At 37.8% G+C, this 15,131-nt stretch overlaps 1 protein-coding gene across 1 annotated transcript in view; it reads right to left on the reverse strand.

Annotated features, from left to right (window-relative positions):
• Window positions 1–15,131, reverse strand: part of csmd3b (CUB and Sushi multiple domains 3b) — a 268,124-nt gene that overhangs the window by 69,347 nt on the left and 183,646 nt on the right. Inside the window, exons 35-40 of the mRNA XM_061256027.1 lie at window positions 5,761–5,885; window positions 5,340–5,436; window positions 3,964–4,068; window positions 3,320–3,438; window positions 2,169–2,238; window positions 651–767 (exon numbers count right to left, since the gene is read on the reverse strand). Of these exons, the coding sequence (XP_061112011.1) occupies window positions 651–767; window positions 2,169–2,238; window positions 3,320–3,438; window positions 3,964–4,068; window positions 5,340–5,436; window positions 5,761–5,885 (633 nt within the window). The remainder of the gene's footprint in view (window positions 1–650; window positions 768–2,168; window positions 2,239–3,319; window positions 3,439–3,963; window positions 4,069–5,339; window positions 5,437–5,760; window positions 5,886–15,131) is intronic.

Below are 15,131 nucleotides of genomic sequence, written 5' to 3' on the forward strand. Positions count from 1 at the left end.
TTTGCTCACAATGTGCGGCTCAAAGTATATTACAGTTTGCATTGGTTGGCACTTCCATTCAAAATAGCACATTTTTAATATCTCATCCGTTTCAAAACCAATCTCATTGCCATTTTGCAGATCTACTACAATGGTAACGTGCTCACCAACTACTGATTTGAGTATTGCTACGTTGTGCTATTTCTGTGTTTTGGATACCCTTACAAAATGTGCATAAAACATTACATTTTTTAAAATTAACTCAATTTAAATCCTACACATCCAGACAAAAGACCACTCATTCTGTGGGTAATTTAGAAATAGACCAAAAATTCCCTCATTTTGATGATGAATTGTCCATACACTTAACATGGCGAGACACAATAATGTTGCTTTCCAAAAATACAATTTGCGCTTGCCCTCCCTACCTATCATTAGCCTTTTAAAAGCGGTTTGCGATCTAACTCGCTAGCTAACTGACTGGCAGATATGGGATATTTCTCATTACACATGACATGAGAGAACATAGCAATATTGCAAATATTGTAAACGTAGTGGAAGCATTACAGCTGCAGTCAACAGACAACAGAAATATAGGTGAAAAAAGATATTAAACTCCTGGAGCAGAGCTGAATGCACCTTTGAAGGAGGGTCTCAGTCCACTAACTTACCAAAGCCAATGGGAAGTTTGACCGTCCAGGTGCAGTCCAGACCACTGGGATAATTCCCAGGAAATCCAGGGCTCAGAATCACTCCACTGAAGTCTGTCATGGACCCACCACACTGGGCTGTGAAGACATTTACACTACTTTCACTTTTGAATTAATTACAGGGGATCACACTTTATGCCACAATATATATTTCTCATTAATACTTTGCCACTTTTAAACTAGTTTTAAACACCCAGATTGTATGTGTTTGTACTCATCGCTGCAACCTCCTATGTATCTACTTGAGAGTGCAGACAATCATGCAATTTTGCCCCCAAAATTTGTGATGTCAAGCCATGGCTTCTAACCACTATGCAGTCACTCAAACCTGGGCTGACACTGAAATATTCAAAAACATTGACAATGTAATTATGGCAAAATTGTTGGCCCTTTTGGCACCAACAATTTCCATTTCCTAGCCTGTAAATGAGGGGCATATGTGACAAACAATACAGCAACGAACCTGGCTTTCAGTTCCAATTTTAAAAGCACTTGAACAATGAATGAATGGGGAAATATAACATGATTGTGATATAATTTAAATATAACTCAACACTCCAAGATGTAAATTTCTAATCTAAAATTCATGTTAACTCATATCACAAGTTTTATTGTCACATACAACGTCATCAATTTATAAAAGGCACACTTATTAATATTCACATTTGCAGTATTCTTTTCCTATGACCTTTTCATTTTCAATCATTTTATGTAAATATGTCCAATACATTTTTTCATAGTTTTGTATCATTATGATTTCGCTTTTGTTTTCCATTCAGTTTAATCTACTGTGTTGTGTGAAGCTTTTCATTGGCTGCATTCAATTAGAAAACTCTGCATATGACTAAGGGATGCTCCCACCGGTGTATAGAGCAAGCATATATTTTTCAATCCACTAGGCTTTTGTAGATTGTGGTTGGTATAGAAAATTGAGCCTCATGCAAAAACATTTTTGTATTCTTATCATAAATTTCTCTTACTTTTTTTAATATGAGGGGTTCGTACGAGTGTGCCATGTTGGATTCAACAAATGCTTCTAACTTCAGCAAACATTCGAAAAATACGATTATTATAATATAGTATATACACTCAGTGAGCACTTTATTAGGTATTTATTAGACTTCTTTTTTAGACTTATTAGTCTTCTGCTGCTGAAACGATTGCCCGGGGAAAGAGAATAACTGCAAACTCTGAGTTTTATTCTAATGGAACCCCCTAGAAAACACTCCAAGGTTGCAATCCTTTTCAGGAAGGTGGCATACCATCATTCATAGTTAGAAAATATATTGCTTTATAGTTTAACCCCCTTATCAGGTGAAATATGACCGGTCTTACAAAGCATACCATTACTCAATTCCCACTCATCTGTTAGTCTTGCTTCAGCCATCAGCCCAGTGCTAAGGATACTGCAGGCACTTGCACATTTCATGGCCGGGCACTGGGACTGACATTGAAACGCAGACCAATTTAATCACTTACCAAGACACAGAGGCACAGGGTAATTCCATCTTCTGACGGGTCCAGGCATGCAGGTAATATAAGGGTTCCCCTGAAATGAGTGAAACCTTTTTACGATTCAAACCAAAATAAGGATTGAGATTATGAAGTACAGATAATAAGAAATAACTGTAATTACAGTCAGCTCCAGAATTATTGGCATCCTTGATAAAAAAAAAACGCTGCACATAAAAAACAACATAGATAATAATCTGTGTTATGTTCAAATATGGGGAAACTATATACTTTTATTTCAATACATTTACGCCTGTGTTTCAATGCTTTTTTATTATGTATCTATTTTTTCTCAAGACCATTGGTGTCAATATCGGCAGCCCTAAAAATTGTAAATATAATCAAAGTTAAATTGGCAATAACATTTTACTAAGTCGAAATTAACTACACTCAGTGAGCACTTTAGGTATTTATTAGACTCATTTTTTTGACTTAATGGTATTCTGCTGCTGTAGCCTTTCCACTTAGAGGTTTGATGCATTGTGTTGAGAGATGCTCTTCTGCATACCACTGTTGTAATGTGCGTTTATTCGCATTACTGTTACCTGTATGGTTCTGCAAGAGGTCTGTAGTCGTCACAGTTTTACTTGCGATTCGCAAGCACTGCATTCTACATTTCGCGTTTTGATCAGATATTGCGATCTGCGAGAGAAAATCCTCGCAAATCGCTTTAGTGAAATGAGCCCCAAAACTTCCTCTGTAGATCAAGTTACGTAGAAAACTGTGTACAGAACTTTGTTGAAATCTGGATGGATAACAACACAATAAATCTGTGTGGGCATGGCTTATCACAAAAATGATAATAACTCCCAAACAGTTCAAATAAAATTGATGAAATTTGGCAGCCATATTGACAGTCTCTTTGATGAGATATTGCGATCTGTGAGTGAAAATCCTCGCACATCGTTTTAATGAGACAAGCCCCAGGCTAGCAACCTAGAATGACTCTCGCTTGAAGTGTGTATTGTGTGTGTGTGTGTGTGTGTGTTTGTGTGACACCTAATTCACAGCCAGCACCCTCCGTACCCGACCAAACCCCAGTGGAGCCTTTTTCATTTTCGCCCCTGCCCGAGAGAGTCTGTGCACACCACTGCCTGGAAGTGTGTGTATTAGCTTACCTGCAGAGAGTAACCTTGTTCACACTGGAATTGTACTACATCCCCCACCATGTAGCGGTCCCCCAGTTTAATCCCATAGTTCGGTGTTTGAGCCTCTGGACAGGAATCCAGACCTATTGCTTTAGACAGAAGAAAGTGGGGATATGCTAGAGATAAGAATACAGACCAATAGACATACAAATATTCATATTAGGCAGTATCCAGGGTGCACAATCAAGTAACACTTAAATGACATCTAATATAGCTATTTGTATATAAATGAGCATTATTAGAGAACTCATCTGATTAAAAATTGTGTATTTGAGAACTTTGTCAGGCATCCTGACAATCAGTTGCTAAAATCATTCATTTGTCAACACACAGGTCAGGACGTAAATACACTAGTAGCTTTAAAATGGTTGGATTGGCAAAGCAAATGTTATTAGGTGCTTTTCATGTTTAGAGAGATTATTTAACCTCTTTAATTTAGACGTAATTCAGAAAAAGTTCGAACGAATACGACTGTTATAAAGAATGCTATATTTTCTTGAAGGACTAACATATGAAATGTAATTTTGAAAGGGAAGTTTAAAATACAAACATAATGGAATCTAAGTGCAAGTATAAAGAACCAGGGCTTACAGGACAGGCAAATATTATTTTACCTGTGTACTCTAAGTGGAACCCAGCTGCTGACACACTGATGTCTGACTGGAAGTTCAGGAACAAATTGTTTGATGTGCTGTTCAACAGCTGTGGGATTGTTGTCCCTGAAAAAAAATCAAACTTCTTTTATCAAGTGACAGCAGTTGTCATGCAGACTAATTCAACCACATTTCTTTTTTCTTTTTTTACTGAAATTGTTTTTGACAAAATGAATTAAAACTTTAAACAAATAGCAGGTGTAATCAACATTGTTCATGTCCTGTTTCTAGCTAAATTGTGTTTTGTTTGCCCGTGTGTTTTGTTGATATTGCCGATAATTCCTTATTGGGTCCCAGAGACCTCAACACTGTATTTGTAATAATAAAATTATAATAGTTGAATTCTCAACAATTTTATTCCTTCAGATGTTTTCTACCTTACTTATGACCTTATTAAATATATTATACACACAAAAATGAGGCATTTTCTATGTTGTAACAATCCAAAATGAGGGCACAATTTATGATGGTCAAGATTCATATACTATAACATCTGCCTCTGTGATTTATCTAGCCACATAGTCTCTACCTGAAGAAATCTGCTTCAATAATCCAGAATGTCAGCAATTGTCCATGTCCACAAGAATCCTAAATGCATGTTAAAATGAATCTTCTCCTTCAAATTGACCAATTTGCACAAAACTTCCTCTGTAGACCAAGGTGCATGGAAAACCATGTACAGAACTTTGTTATGTCAAAATCTGGATGAATAACAAGACAATAAATCTGTGTGGGCGTGGCTTATCACACAAAAGCTAATAACTCCCAAATGGTTCAAATAAAATTTATGAAATTTGGCAGCTATATTGGCAGTTTCATCATGAGTCAAACTTAAAAGTATTGGCCAAATTGAATCATATGCTGGCACAGCAGGAGAGAATACTTTTTTTTAAATTCATGAAAAACCACTGTTGCCTTTCAGAGATATACAACATGCTGTACAGATCAGTATCCTCATCTGGAATGGTGATCTGTACCTACCAATATCTATACTGGCCTTTGGCCCAGTTGGTAGAGCATTAGCCTAACAATGAAAAGGTTGTGGGGGCTACAAGTACTGTATGCAAATAGTGTTTGCACTCATATCCTGTATGGTATGTCGCTACCATTTTGGAAAGGCTATTATGTGTCTATCCCCAGTTTTAGCCTAACCACAGAATGAGACCTATAAAACTTGAGTGGTACAGGATACCTCCCTATAGCCACGGCGTGATTCTGGCACTGATTTGCCACTTCTTAAGTGCCATAATATTGGCTGTGTGTGCTTGGACCCCATGTATAGCTGCTTGAAACTAAATTTAATGTTGTCTTTAGTCTGATAAAGTCCTGGAATGTACCTGAGTAGCTTCCCAATCTGGGCGCATTGTTGTCTGCCCCATCGTAGAAGTCCAGAGAGTCCCAGTTGTGCTCTGTGGCAAAACTTATAACCTGGATCTGAATGGATTGAAGAGGGTGTGCGGGGACAAAGGTGAAGAGGCATTTGGTATAAAAAGTATTTAAAAAGAAATATGAGTCATATTTCCATTACACTGTCACCGAAAAGCCAGAAAAGCCCATTGAAGAAGAAGGAAAAACAACTCCTGCCAGTTACAAAATCAATACATTAAATAATAACACAAATAGAATGCTAAAACAGTCAAAAGACATTTGCCTTTTTCATAATTAATCAGGTTTTTAGACTTGCCATTGCTAACATTAAACTGTTTAATTTTTAAATCTCAAACGTTTCATTTGTAAGACTTCAAATGGTTTGCTCACTTGAATTCCAGCTCCTTCGGGCACAGACACCTTCCACACACAATTCAAATTGTTGTCATAGGGTTCTGGATAACCTGGAGAGAGAATGGTTCCTCTGCGTGTAGCCAGAAGTCCTCCACAGGGTACTATAACACACATTTACAGGCAGTACATTAGCACACCACACAATATAAAACTCATGCAGCATGAATTAAATTAACCAGAAGTGGAGAATTCCGGTTCAGAAAGTAAAAGTCCTCCCTAGCATTTTATTCTAGACACCTGATCTGTAATTTACTGTGCATATCACATACTTATTTCTAATGATGTAATGGCACTTTCACATACGCAATTTCATAGAATGTATTTTTCAATGTATTGCATTTGGATGGCTTTACACAGGTTAGCATACTTAAATATCATTTCACATATAGGATATGACACACATACTGTATATTTTGCAGGTAGCATGGTAAGTCATGGATGTTGCTGTGATATGACACAATGGCAGAAATGATTAAAGTAATATCATTCAAAATTGAAAACTAATAAAAAACTGTAAAACTGGCACAGAAGTATATTTGTATTATTACTATTTTTACTTTGAGATGTATGAGGACTATTTTCACTATATGAGGAAACAGCATAATTTTCACATGGACATATAACAAATAACTGGACAGAAGGACAAAGAGGTGACATTACGTGACAAACATGAAACCATCATTTACGTTTATTCATGATGGAACACCATGACAATGGAAGCTTCACATAGTATCTGCATATACAAAGGTCTGATTTGCACAGAATTTCACATCAGTATTAAAAATTATTTTCACTTTTCTCATTATTAACTACAATGAACTAACTGTTGTATTGGCCTGCATTGCTTAGTGAAGTTGAAGTTGTATAGGTTACAATTAAACTAAATGAGTTGCGAATGTAAAACAGGTAACCCTATGCATTTCCAGGATCATAAACCCCTTGACCACAAGCGTGCAAAATCAGTGATAGCAGAACTACTGAAGATCTATGAAGCACAGTACCCTGGTTTCATTTGGTGTTTCCAAATCTATCCAAATGGATAAATTATGCACTGCTGTAAACAGTGCCCTCTATAATGTTTGGGACAACGACCCATCATTTGCTTAATTTGCCTCTGTACTCCACAATTTGAAATTTGTAATTTGTTTAAACACTTTTACAGCAGTGTTTAAACATAGTCCCCCCATTTCAGGGCACCGTAATGTTTGGGACACAGCAATGTTATGTAAATAAAATAAGTCATGTTTAGTATTTTGTTGCATATCCTTTGCATGCAATTGTTTTAAGTCTGCAATTCATGGACATCACCAGTTGGAATCCACAACCCTCCAAACAACAACTACTCTGCTTCCGACTTTACAGCACCCAAATTATAGGAGAAAGAAGCACTGGGTGCCATAAAAGCCAGATGGCGCTACAGTGGACAAAGAGCTCATGGGGTCTGGGACTTCTAGGTCGGGGTCATCTTGCAGCCTGTTGACACCCCTCTGTCTAAGAAGACCACTCAGAAGAAGATTGCATCCTCAGTGGAAAGAGCAAGAATAAACTGAGCCCAGAATAATGCTTGGTTACGTATTTGACCACATAATTAAGTACACATGTACATCAGCTTGTTAATGCAAATATCTCATTGGCCAATCATGTGGCACTAACTCGACGCATAAAAGAAAAGCAGACATGGTCAAGAGGTTCAGTTGTTGTTCAGACAAAATGGGGAAGAGATGTGATCTAAGTGTCTTTGACTGTGGAATGATTGTTGGTGCCAGATGGGGTGGTTTGAGTATCTCAGAAACAGCTGATCTCCTGGGATTTTCATGCACAACAGTCTCTAGAGTATACAGAGAATGGTGCCAAAAACAAAAAACATCTAGTGAGCAGCAGTTCTATGGGAAAAAAACACTTTGTTAATGAGAAAGGTCAGAGGAGAATGGCAAGACAGTAAGGCGACAGTAACTCAAATAAACATGCATTACAACAGTGGTATGCAGAAGAGTATCTCTGAACACATGACACATCAAACCTTGAAGTGGGTAGGCTACAGCAGAAGAAAACCAATAAGTCTGAAACAGAAGTTGAATAAATACCTAATAAATGTTGGAGATGGGTACATAAACATGCATGTTCCAATGGAAAATGTTTATGTACAACCTGGGGTGATATAAGCATACATATTCCAAGGTTTGTTTAAATGCACTGGGTTTTATGCCGGAGATGGGTATGTAAGCATGTACGTTTTGTGGCTGGTGCATTGTGAATGAAGTTTATATGAAATGTGAGGTTATGTGTCTCATCATAGTAAGAGGAGCCATCACCTTTGACTCATAGAGGGGAATAAGCCATATACACGGCAGTGATAGGTAAGATCAGAAGAGCACGACAGTCATACAAAGTCTCTTCTTAGCTGTCAGGTGTCATGCAAATTCCCCTGCGCCTCTTGTTTCTCAGTCTCATAATGGCATCTTTGTCTTTCACTGGCACAAATTTGGTCCTCATGTTGATGAAAAGCAATACTAGTTTCCAAAGGTGATCAAAAGACTAAAGGAAAGACTAGCTCTCTTATACCTGCATTAAGGAAGCAATTAAACACACCTGACAAATTGCAAACACCAGTGAAGCCATGTGTCCCGAACATTATGGTGCCCTGACATGAGGGCACTATGTATAAACGCCGCTGTAATTTCTGGTGGCAAAACCAAAATGTATTTAAAAAAATACCCTTTAATAAAAACTGACAATGTGCACTTTAACCACAAATTGTGTGATTCTAAATCAAAAATTGTGGCTCGTCAGAGGCAAATCAATATATAATGGGTCTTTCTCCCAGAAGAGCAATATATATTTTTCTAACTGATACCAACTGTTTTGACTGATGAAAGTCTGCATCATTGGAATTACCGTCATTTCATCAGTACAAAAAAACTTCTCAGAAAAAAATAAAAATAAATCCCCTTTTGATGGTTTAAAATGAAAGCTTGATATCACATTCAAAAATAATTCCAAAGCACTGCAACACACTCTGCTACACATACATACATATGTAAACAGTTAGATTATCAGTTATAGAGTCAAAATTGTTCTCTAAATATTACTAAAGCAAAGTTACAGAAGCTCAAACACAGTAGAAATGAAAGCTTTTGTTTCTTACCTAAAAAGGTTTTGTTTTTGAGTGGATACAGATGCTTGTGGTTGTGCTTGGTCGGCTTAGAAACACATTGGCACAGCCACAATGCTGGACAAATCCTCTTTGATGATAACATCATAAAAAATCTGCATTCTACACTGCACTACACTTTTCCTAAACTACGTATGTCTAGGCAGGTTTCCAAAAAGGCCACTTAGAGATGCCAAAAGGAAACATAGTAAACAAATGATATTATGGGTGTAAAATACCATATGTTATACACTTAATTATCCTGCAAGATGACGTTTCCAGAACTGCTACTATACAAATGTGTCTCACTGCCTGACATGCTACCCCTACCTCTCCTCCTCAACCTCCTTCTCCTTACACTCTCCTGTGGCAGGAGCAGATCCAGATTGTAAAAGAATAACTAAAATAATAACTAAAATAACATCTAGAATACCAATATATTGATTGCGGACCATTGATTGATGTTTTTGTCAAATACCCAACACCCATCAACAAGTCAAACACATTCCACAATTTTACATGCTATTTATTATTCAAAAGCAGGCCTGCTCCTTATTTATAAGCATACTGAAAAAGAATGGAGTATTTGAGAATGTAATTAGCTTGCCAAAATATAATTGGGTGAAGTCATGCTTTCTGAAATCTGTAGTCTAAAAATGCTTTCTCATGTGGAGTCAAAGGCGTTTGTACTCTCCTCAGAAATGATTTCTTCCTAGGTCTCCAAAAGCAGTCTTCTATTTAGATGCAGGCATCACCAATTTTTTTTTGTTGGAAAACATCAAACATTTTTGGTTGATATAGTCTCAATAACCTTTTTTGCTGTTGCATAATGTCTCAGCATGTGTACAGGAAAGTTTACTGTTTGTTTATGCAGGTGAATGGGTGTTTTTTTGAAGGCCAAACTAAGTATGACTAAGTAGTACACAGCTGAAACCTTAATTTCATTTGCTAAAATGCTACTCAGTCATGATACCATACCCCTAGCTAGTTGTGAAGCATTATCTCATGAGTTGAGAGGAGGATTGTCTACACAGAGCAACTGCATTAACAGTACTAGTCAGAGAACCTCATAGGTGGACTGGTCATATTACAGAGAGCCTGAATAAAATTTATATAATAGCATTCCTAAGTACAAATGCTTCTGTACAAGTATGCAACGGCAAGGAGAAAATAGATAATTCCTCCAGAGAAATTCTAAGTATACAATGGATATTTTATCAAGGTTTCTCAGAGTTGGAGTTTTTTTTACAAGCTATTGTACTGTGTGATCCGAGTAGGAATAACATTATATACAGTCAGGTCCATAAATATTGGGACATCGACACAATTCTCCTCTTTTTGGCTCTATACACCACCACAATGTATTTGAAATGAAACAAACAAGATATGCTTTAACTGCAGACTTTCAGCATCCAAATCAGGTGAACGGTGTAGGAATTACAACAGTTTGTATATGTGCCTCCCACTTTTTAAGGGACCAAAAGTAATGGGACAAACTAACAATCATAAATCAAACTTTCACTTTTTAATACTTGGTTGCAAATCCTTTGCAGTCAATTACAGCCTGAAGTCTGGAATGCATAGACATCACCAGATGCTGGGTTTCATCCCTGGTGATGCTCTGCCAGGCCTCTACTGCAACTGTCCTTAGTTCCTGCTTGTTCTTGGGGCATTTTCCCTTCCGTTTTGTCTTCAGCAAGTGAAATGCATGTTCAATTGGATTCAGGTCAGGTGATTGACTTGGCCATTGCATAACATTCCACTTAAACTCTTTGGTTGCTTTCGCAGTATGCTTCGGGTCATTGTCCATCTGCACTGTGAAGCGCCGTCCAATGAGTTCTGAAGCATTTGGCTGAATATGAGCAGATAATATTGCCGAAACACTTCAGAATTCATCCTGCTGCTTTTGTCAGCAGTCACATCATCAATAAATACAAGGGAACCAGTTCCATTGGCAGCCATACATGCCCACGCCATGACGCTACCACCACCATGCTTCACTGATGAGGTGGTATGTTTTGGATCATGAGCAGTTCCTTTCCTTCTCCATACTCTTCTCTTCCCATCATTCTGGTACAAGTTGATCTTTGTCTCATCTGTCCATAGGATGTTGTTCCAGAACTATAAAGGCTTTTTTAGATGTTGTTTGGTTTATCTGGTTTTCCTGTTTTTGAGGCTCACCAATGGTTTACATCTTGTGGTGAACCCTCTGTATTCACTCTGGTGAAGTCTTCTCTTGATTGTTGACTTTGACACACATACACCTACCTCCTGGAGAGTGTTCTTGATCTGGCCAACTGTTGTGAAGGGGGTTTTCTTCACCAGGGAAATAATTCTTCTGTCATCCACCACAGTTGTTTTCCGTGGTCTTCCGGGTCTTTTGGTGTTGTTGAGCTCACCGGTGCGTTCTTTCTTTTTAAGAATGTTCCAAACAGTTGATTTGGCCACACCTAATGTTTTTGCTATATCTCTGATGGGTTTGTTTAGATTTTTCAGCCTAATGATGGCTTGCTTCACTGATAGTGACAGCTCTTTGGATCTCATATTGAGTTGACAGCAACAGATTCCAAATGCAAATAGCACACTTGAAATTAACTCTAGACCTTTCATCTGCTCCTTGTAAGTGAGATAATGAGGGAATAACACACACCTGGCCATGGAGCAGCTGAGCAGCCAATTGTCCCATTACTTTTGGTCCCTTAAAAAGTGGGAGGTGCATATAAAAACTGTTGTAAATCCTACACCGTTCACCTGATTTGGATGTAAATACCCTAAAATTAAAGCTGAAAGTCGTTTCATTTCAAATCCATTGTGGTGGTGTATAGAGCCAAAAAGAGGAGAATTGTGTCAATGTCCCAATATTTATGGACCTGACTGTACATGCATAGTCCCCCAATTTAGGGGACCAAAACTAATAGGACAGTTGGCTTCTCAGCTGTTTCTGATTAATCAGGTTATTTCAATCATTTCCTTACTGTAGGAATTCAGTGTGTTAAATTCACATGTAAGATCATGATAACATGTGAAAAGGACATACTATCAGGTGTGAAAATGTGAATATTGTTACAAATATTTTTAAATATAATTTTAACCTCCTTTTAAACATTGGCAAGGGGCCAATATTTTTTTCCCCACTTTGCAGAGAATACATTTTGGGCTCCATAACAAGCATACGTGTCATTTTGAAACCGGTTGGTGGCAATTTGAGCAGTGGCCTGCTTGACTGCACTCAGCTCATCCCACTTACTGATAAACACCAAAAATGAGAATGCTTTCCCATTATCAGCCTACTCAAAAGCCAATTAGCAGTTTTTGTGCATCTTATGCTGTTCATTTTATCTTTGATAGAACTCTAACAAGCAGGAAAGATGCATACATTGCATTTATTGTTCACAGTTTTTTATAACGTATTTATAATTGGAATTCCTGTATTTATTTCTGTTTTTAATTGTTTGTGGCTGTTCTCAGACTACGCTGTGTCTCCAGGGTTACTGCATTTTGTTATTGTTCTTACACTCGTTTTTAATGAGAAAAATGACAATAAACGCAACTTGAACAATATTTTCCTTTTAATTATGTGACTGCAATTGAAAAAATAGAACAGTGCTGGCACAATTATGGATAGACTGCATTTTTAAACCGTGTTTGACAATTAATGCAATATTTTGCTAAAATGTCTCTCTTGTTACAAAAATATCAACATTCAGTAGCCACACGCAGTGCACCAAGCACCTCGCTGGTCACTGAACCCAAGCACTCTGTCAAGTTGACTCTGGAAAATAGAGCCCACAGACTAACTCATCAGTGTTTGCATCACCGAGCTGTAGCTACTGAAATTATTGTCTGTTCCTCAGCCTAGAGGTTTAAACCTGCTATAACAGCATACCTGGGTAATATATCAGCGGGGCTGTCATTCTCCAGTCGGGATTTCAAAAAAATTCATCAGGTTCAGCAACCCTGGTCCAAGAGAGCTGCAGGGTGTGCCAGCTTACGTTATTACTCAGCACTTAATTGATCAAAGAATGCAGTTGATTACACAGTAAACTCACTTCATCTTGTTTTTTGGGTCTGAATCAGTTGCTGACTTTAAGTTGAAAACAAAAACCAGCACACTCTGCGGTTCTCCAGGAATCAGGGTTGCCAACCCCTCTCCTAGCCCTACATCAAGTGTCAAATGGACATAGAATGGGCATTGAAAGTGAGAAAAATGAGGATAGGTAATGAGGTGAGTACCTCCATTGCCACTTGACATCTCTTGTCCAATACAAAAATGGCATCCTGTCACATCAGTGCATAAAGAGGGTTGGCATGTTTAGATTAGTCCTTTATAAACCTAAGGAAGTAGCTTCCGAGACCTAGAAACTGTCACAACTGTCTCACATCTGTTGGAGCTGGAAACTCAGGCACATACCTGATCTCATCCTCACCTGGAAGGATGACTCGTGCAGTGACTCAATGACATGGTTGTGACTCACATGGGCTCACATGAGGTAGATCCAAGCAAAGAGGGGGGCTGACTATGACTTACATCTGATGAGGCCACTTTGGTATGTTTCAACAAAATCTACCTGTATTACGTTACATTACGCCCCAGTATCTAGTGTAGCTGCTGCTGTATGTTTTTTACACTTTATATTTCCAGAAACAGTGGGTGAGGTGTCTTCAATATGTCCCAATTGCAGAGCTATGGTGGACTCCAGAATTATTGGCAGCCTTGATAAATATGCACAAAAAATACTATGAACTAAAAAATTGTACAGTTACTGACATACGCTTTATTTTCCAACATGTGTAAAGTAGTGTGCTTTATTAATTATTTCATGGAATCAACCAAAGTCTTACATTTTCCAAATTAAAATATTTATTTCCCAAAAAACAGGTTTCACAATTATTGGCACCACTGGTTTAATACTTTGTGCAAACACCCCTGGTAAAGATGACAGACATGAGTCTTTACCTATAATTTATGATAAGGTTACAGAGTACATTTGGAAGGATTTTTGACCATTCCTCCATGCAAAACTTTTCAGAATCATTCCTTGGGTTTGCGCTTATGGATCAACCTCTTCAATTCAGACCACAGGTCTTTCATGGGAATTCGATCAAGATAGCCATTGCACTTAATTTCTGTGTGGATTTTGATGTTTGGAGTCATTGTACAGCAGGACAATCTACCTACAGTAAGTCTCAGCTTCCGAGTAGAGACAACCAGATTTTCTGCCAAAATGTTCTGTTACTTTGCTGAATTCATTATGCCATTGATCTATTCATTATGCCATTGATAGTACCATATTGGACAGTAGTTATGAGGTGCTTCTCCTTATATGCCTTTCTCCCTGCAAAATAATTTGTTGATGTGATCCTTGGGTTCGTTATGGCCTCCATCACCATCCGTGGGGACAAGCTGCACTTGAGTCCTCTTCCTGGCAAGTTTGTCACCATTTTATATGTTTACATTTTATTTTATTATTGCTTCCAGTGTTAAATGGTATGTTTAACTATTCCTCTACAGTGGCTTCCGAAAGTATTCAGACCCCTTCACTTTTTGCAAATTGTATTGTGTTGTCGGTTTAATTTTTAATTGATAAAATTGCCATTTTTGGCCATCAAAGTAAAAAATATTTATTGCACCCATTACCAGACTTGTCATGGTCAATTTCCATCTGTCTCTTCTGAATTGACAGTTCTTTGGCTTTTCCCATGTTGAAGGATGACAAAGGGATTTTGCATGCTTTTGCATTTTCCTACTCCCGTGAAACAAGAAGGAATGGCACAATATAGTTAATTTATACGGAAAATAATGAAATTAAGTAACATTTAATTGACAATTTTAGTTTGATTTTATTATAATAATTGTGAGGGGTTGAGATTACTTAACATCATTGGGACATGAGAGAAAATGTATTGAAATAAAAGTATATAAGTTTCCCATATGTTTGAACATAGATTATTATCTGTGTTGTTTATGATATGCAGCCTTTTTGCTATATTTTTTATTAAGGGTGCCAATAATTCTGGAGCACACTGTATGTGGACCCCCTCTACGAGAGTGTGAGGCTCGACTACTTACTGGGAGGAGGGGTGTCTCAGTGATACATCCTCCGTCCTCTGCTGTTTTCACGGTCCTGCTCCCTTCTCTGTGCGCCACCATACTCTGGGTTGTGTATATTGGGTTCTGTGCTGGTTTGAGTCATGG

The sequence above is a fragment of the Conger conger genome, chromosome 9 (genome assembly GCF_963514075.1).
Source record: "Conger conger chromosome 9, fConCon1.1, whole genome shotgun sequence".
Classification (NCBI taxonomy): Eukaryota; Metazoa; Chordata; class Actinopteri; order Anguilliformes; family Congridae; genus Conger; species Conger conger.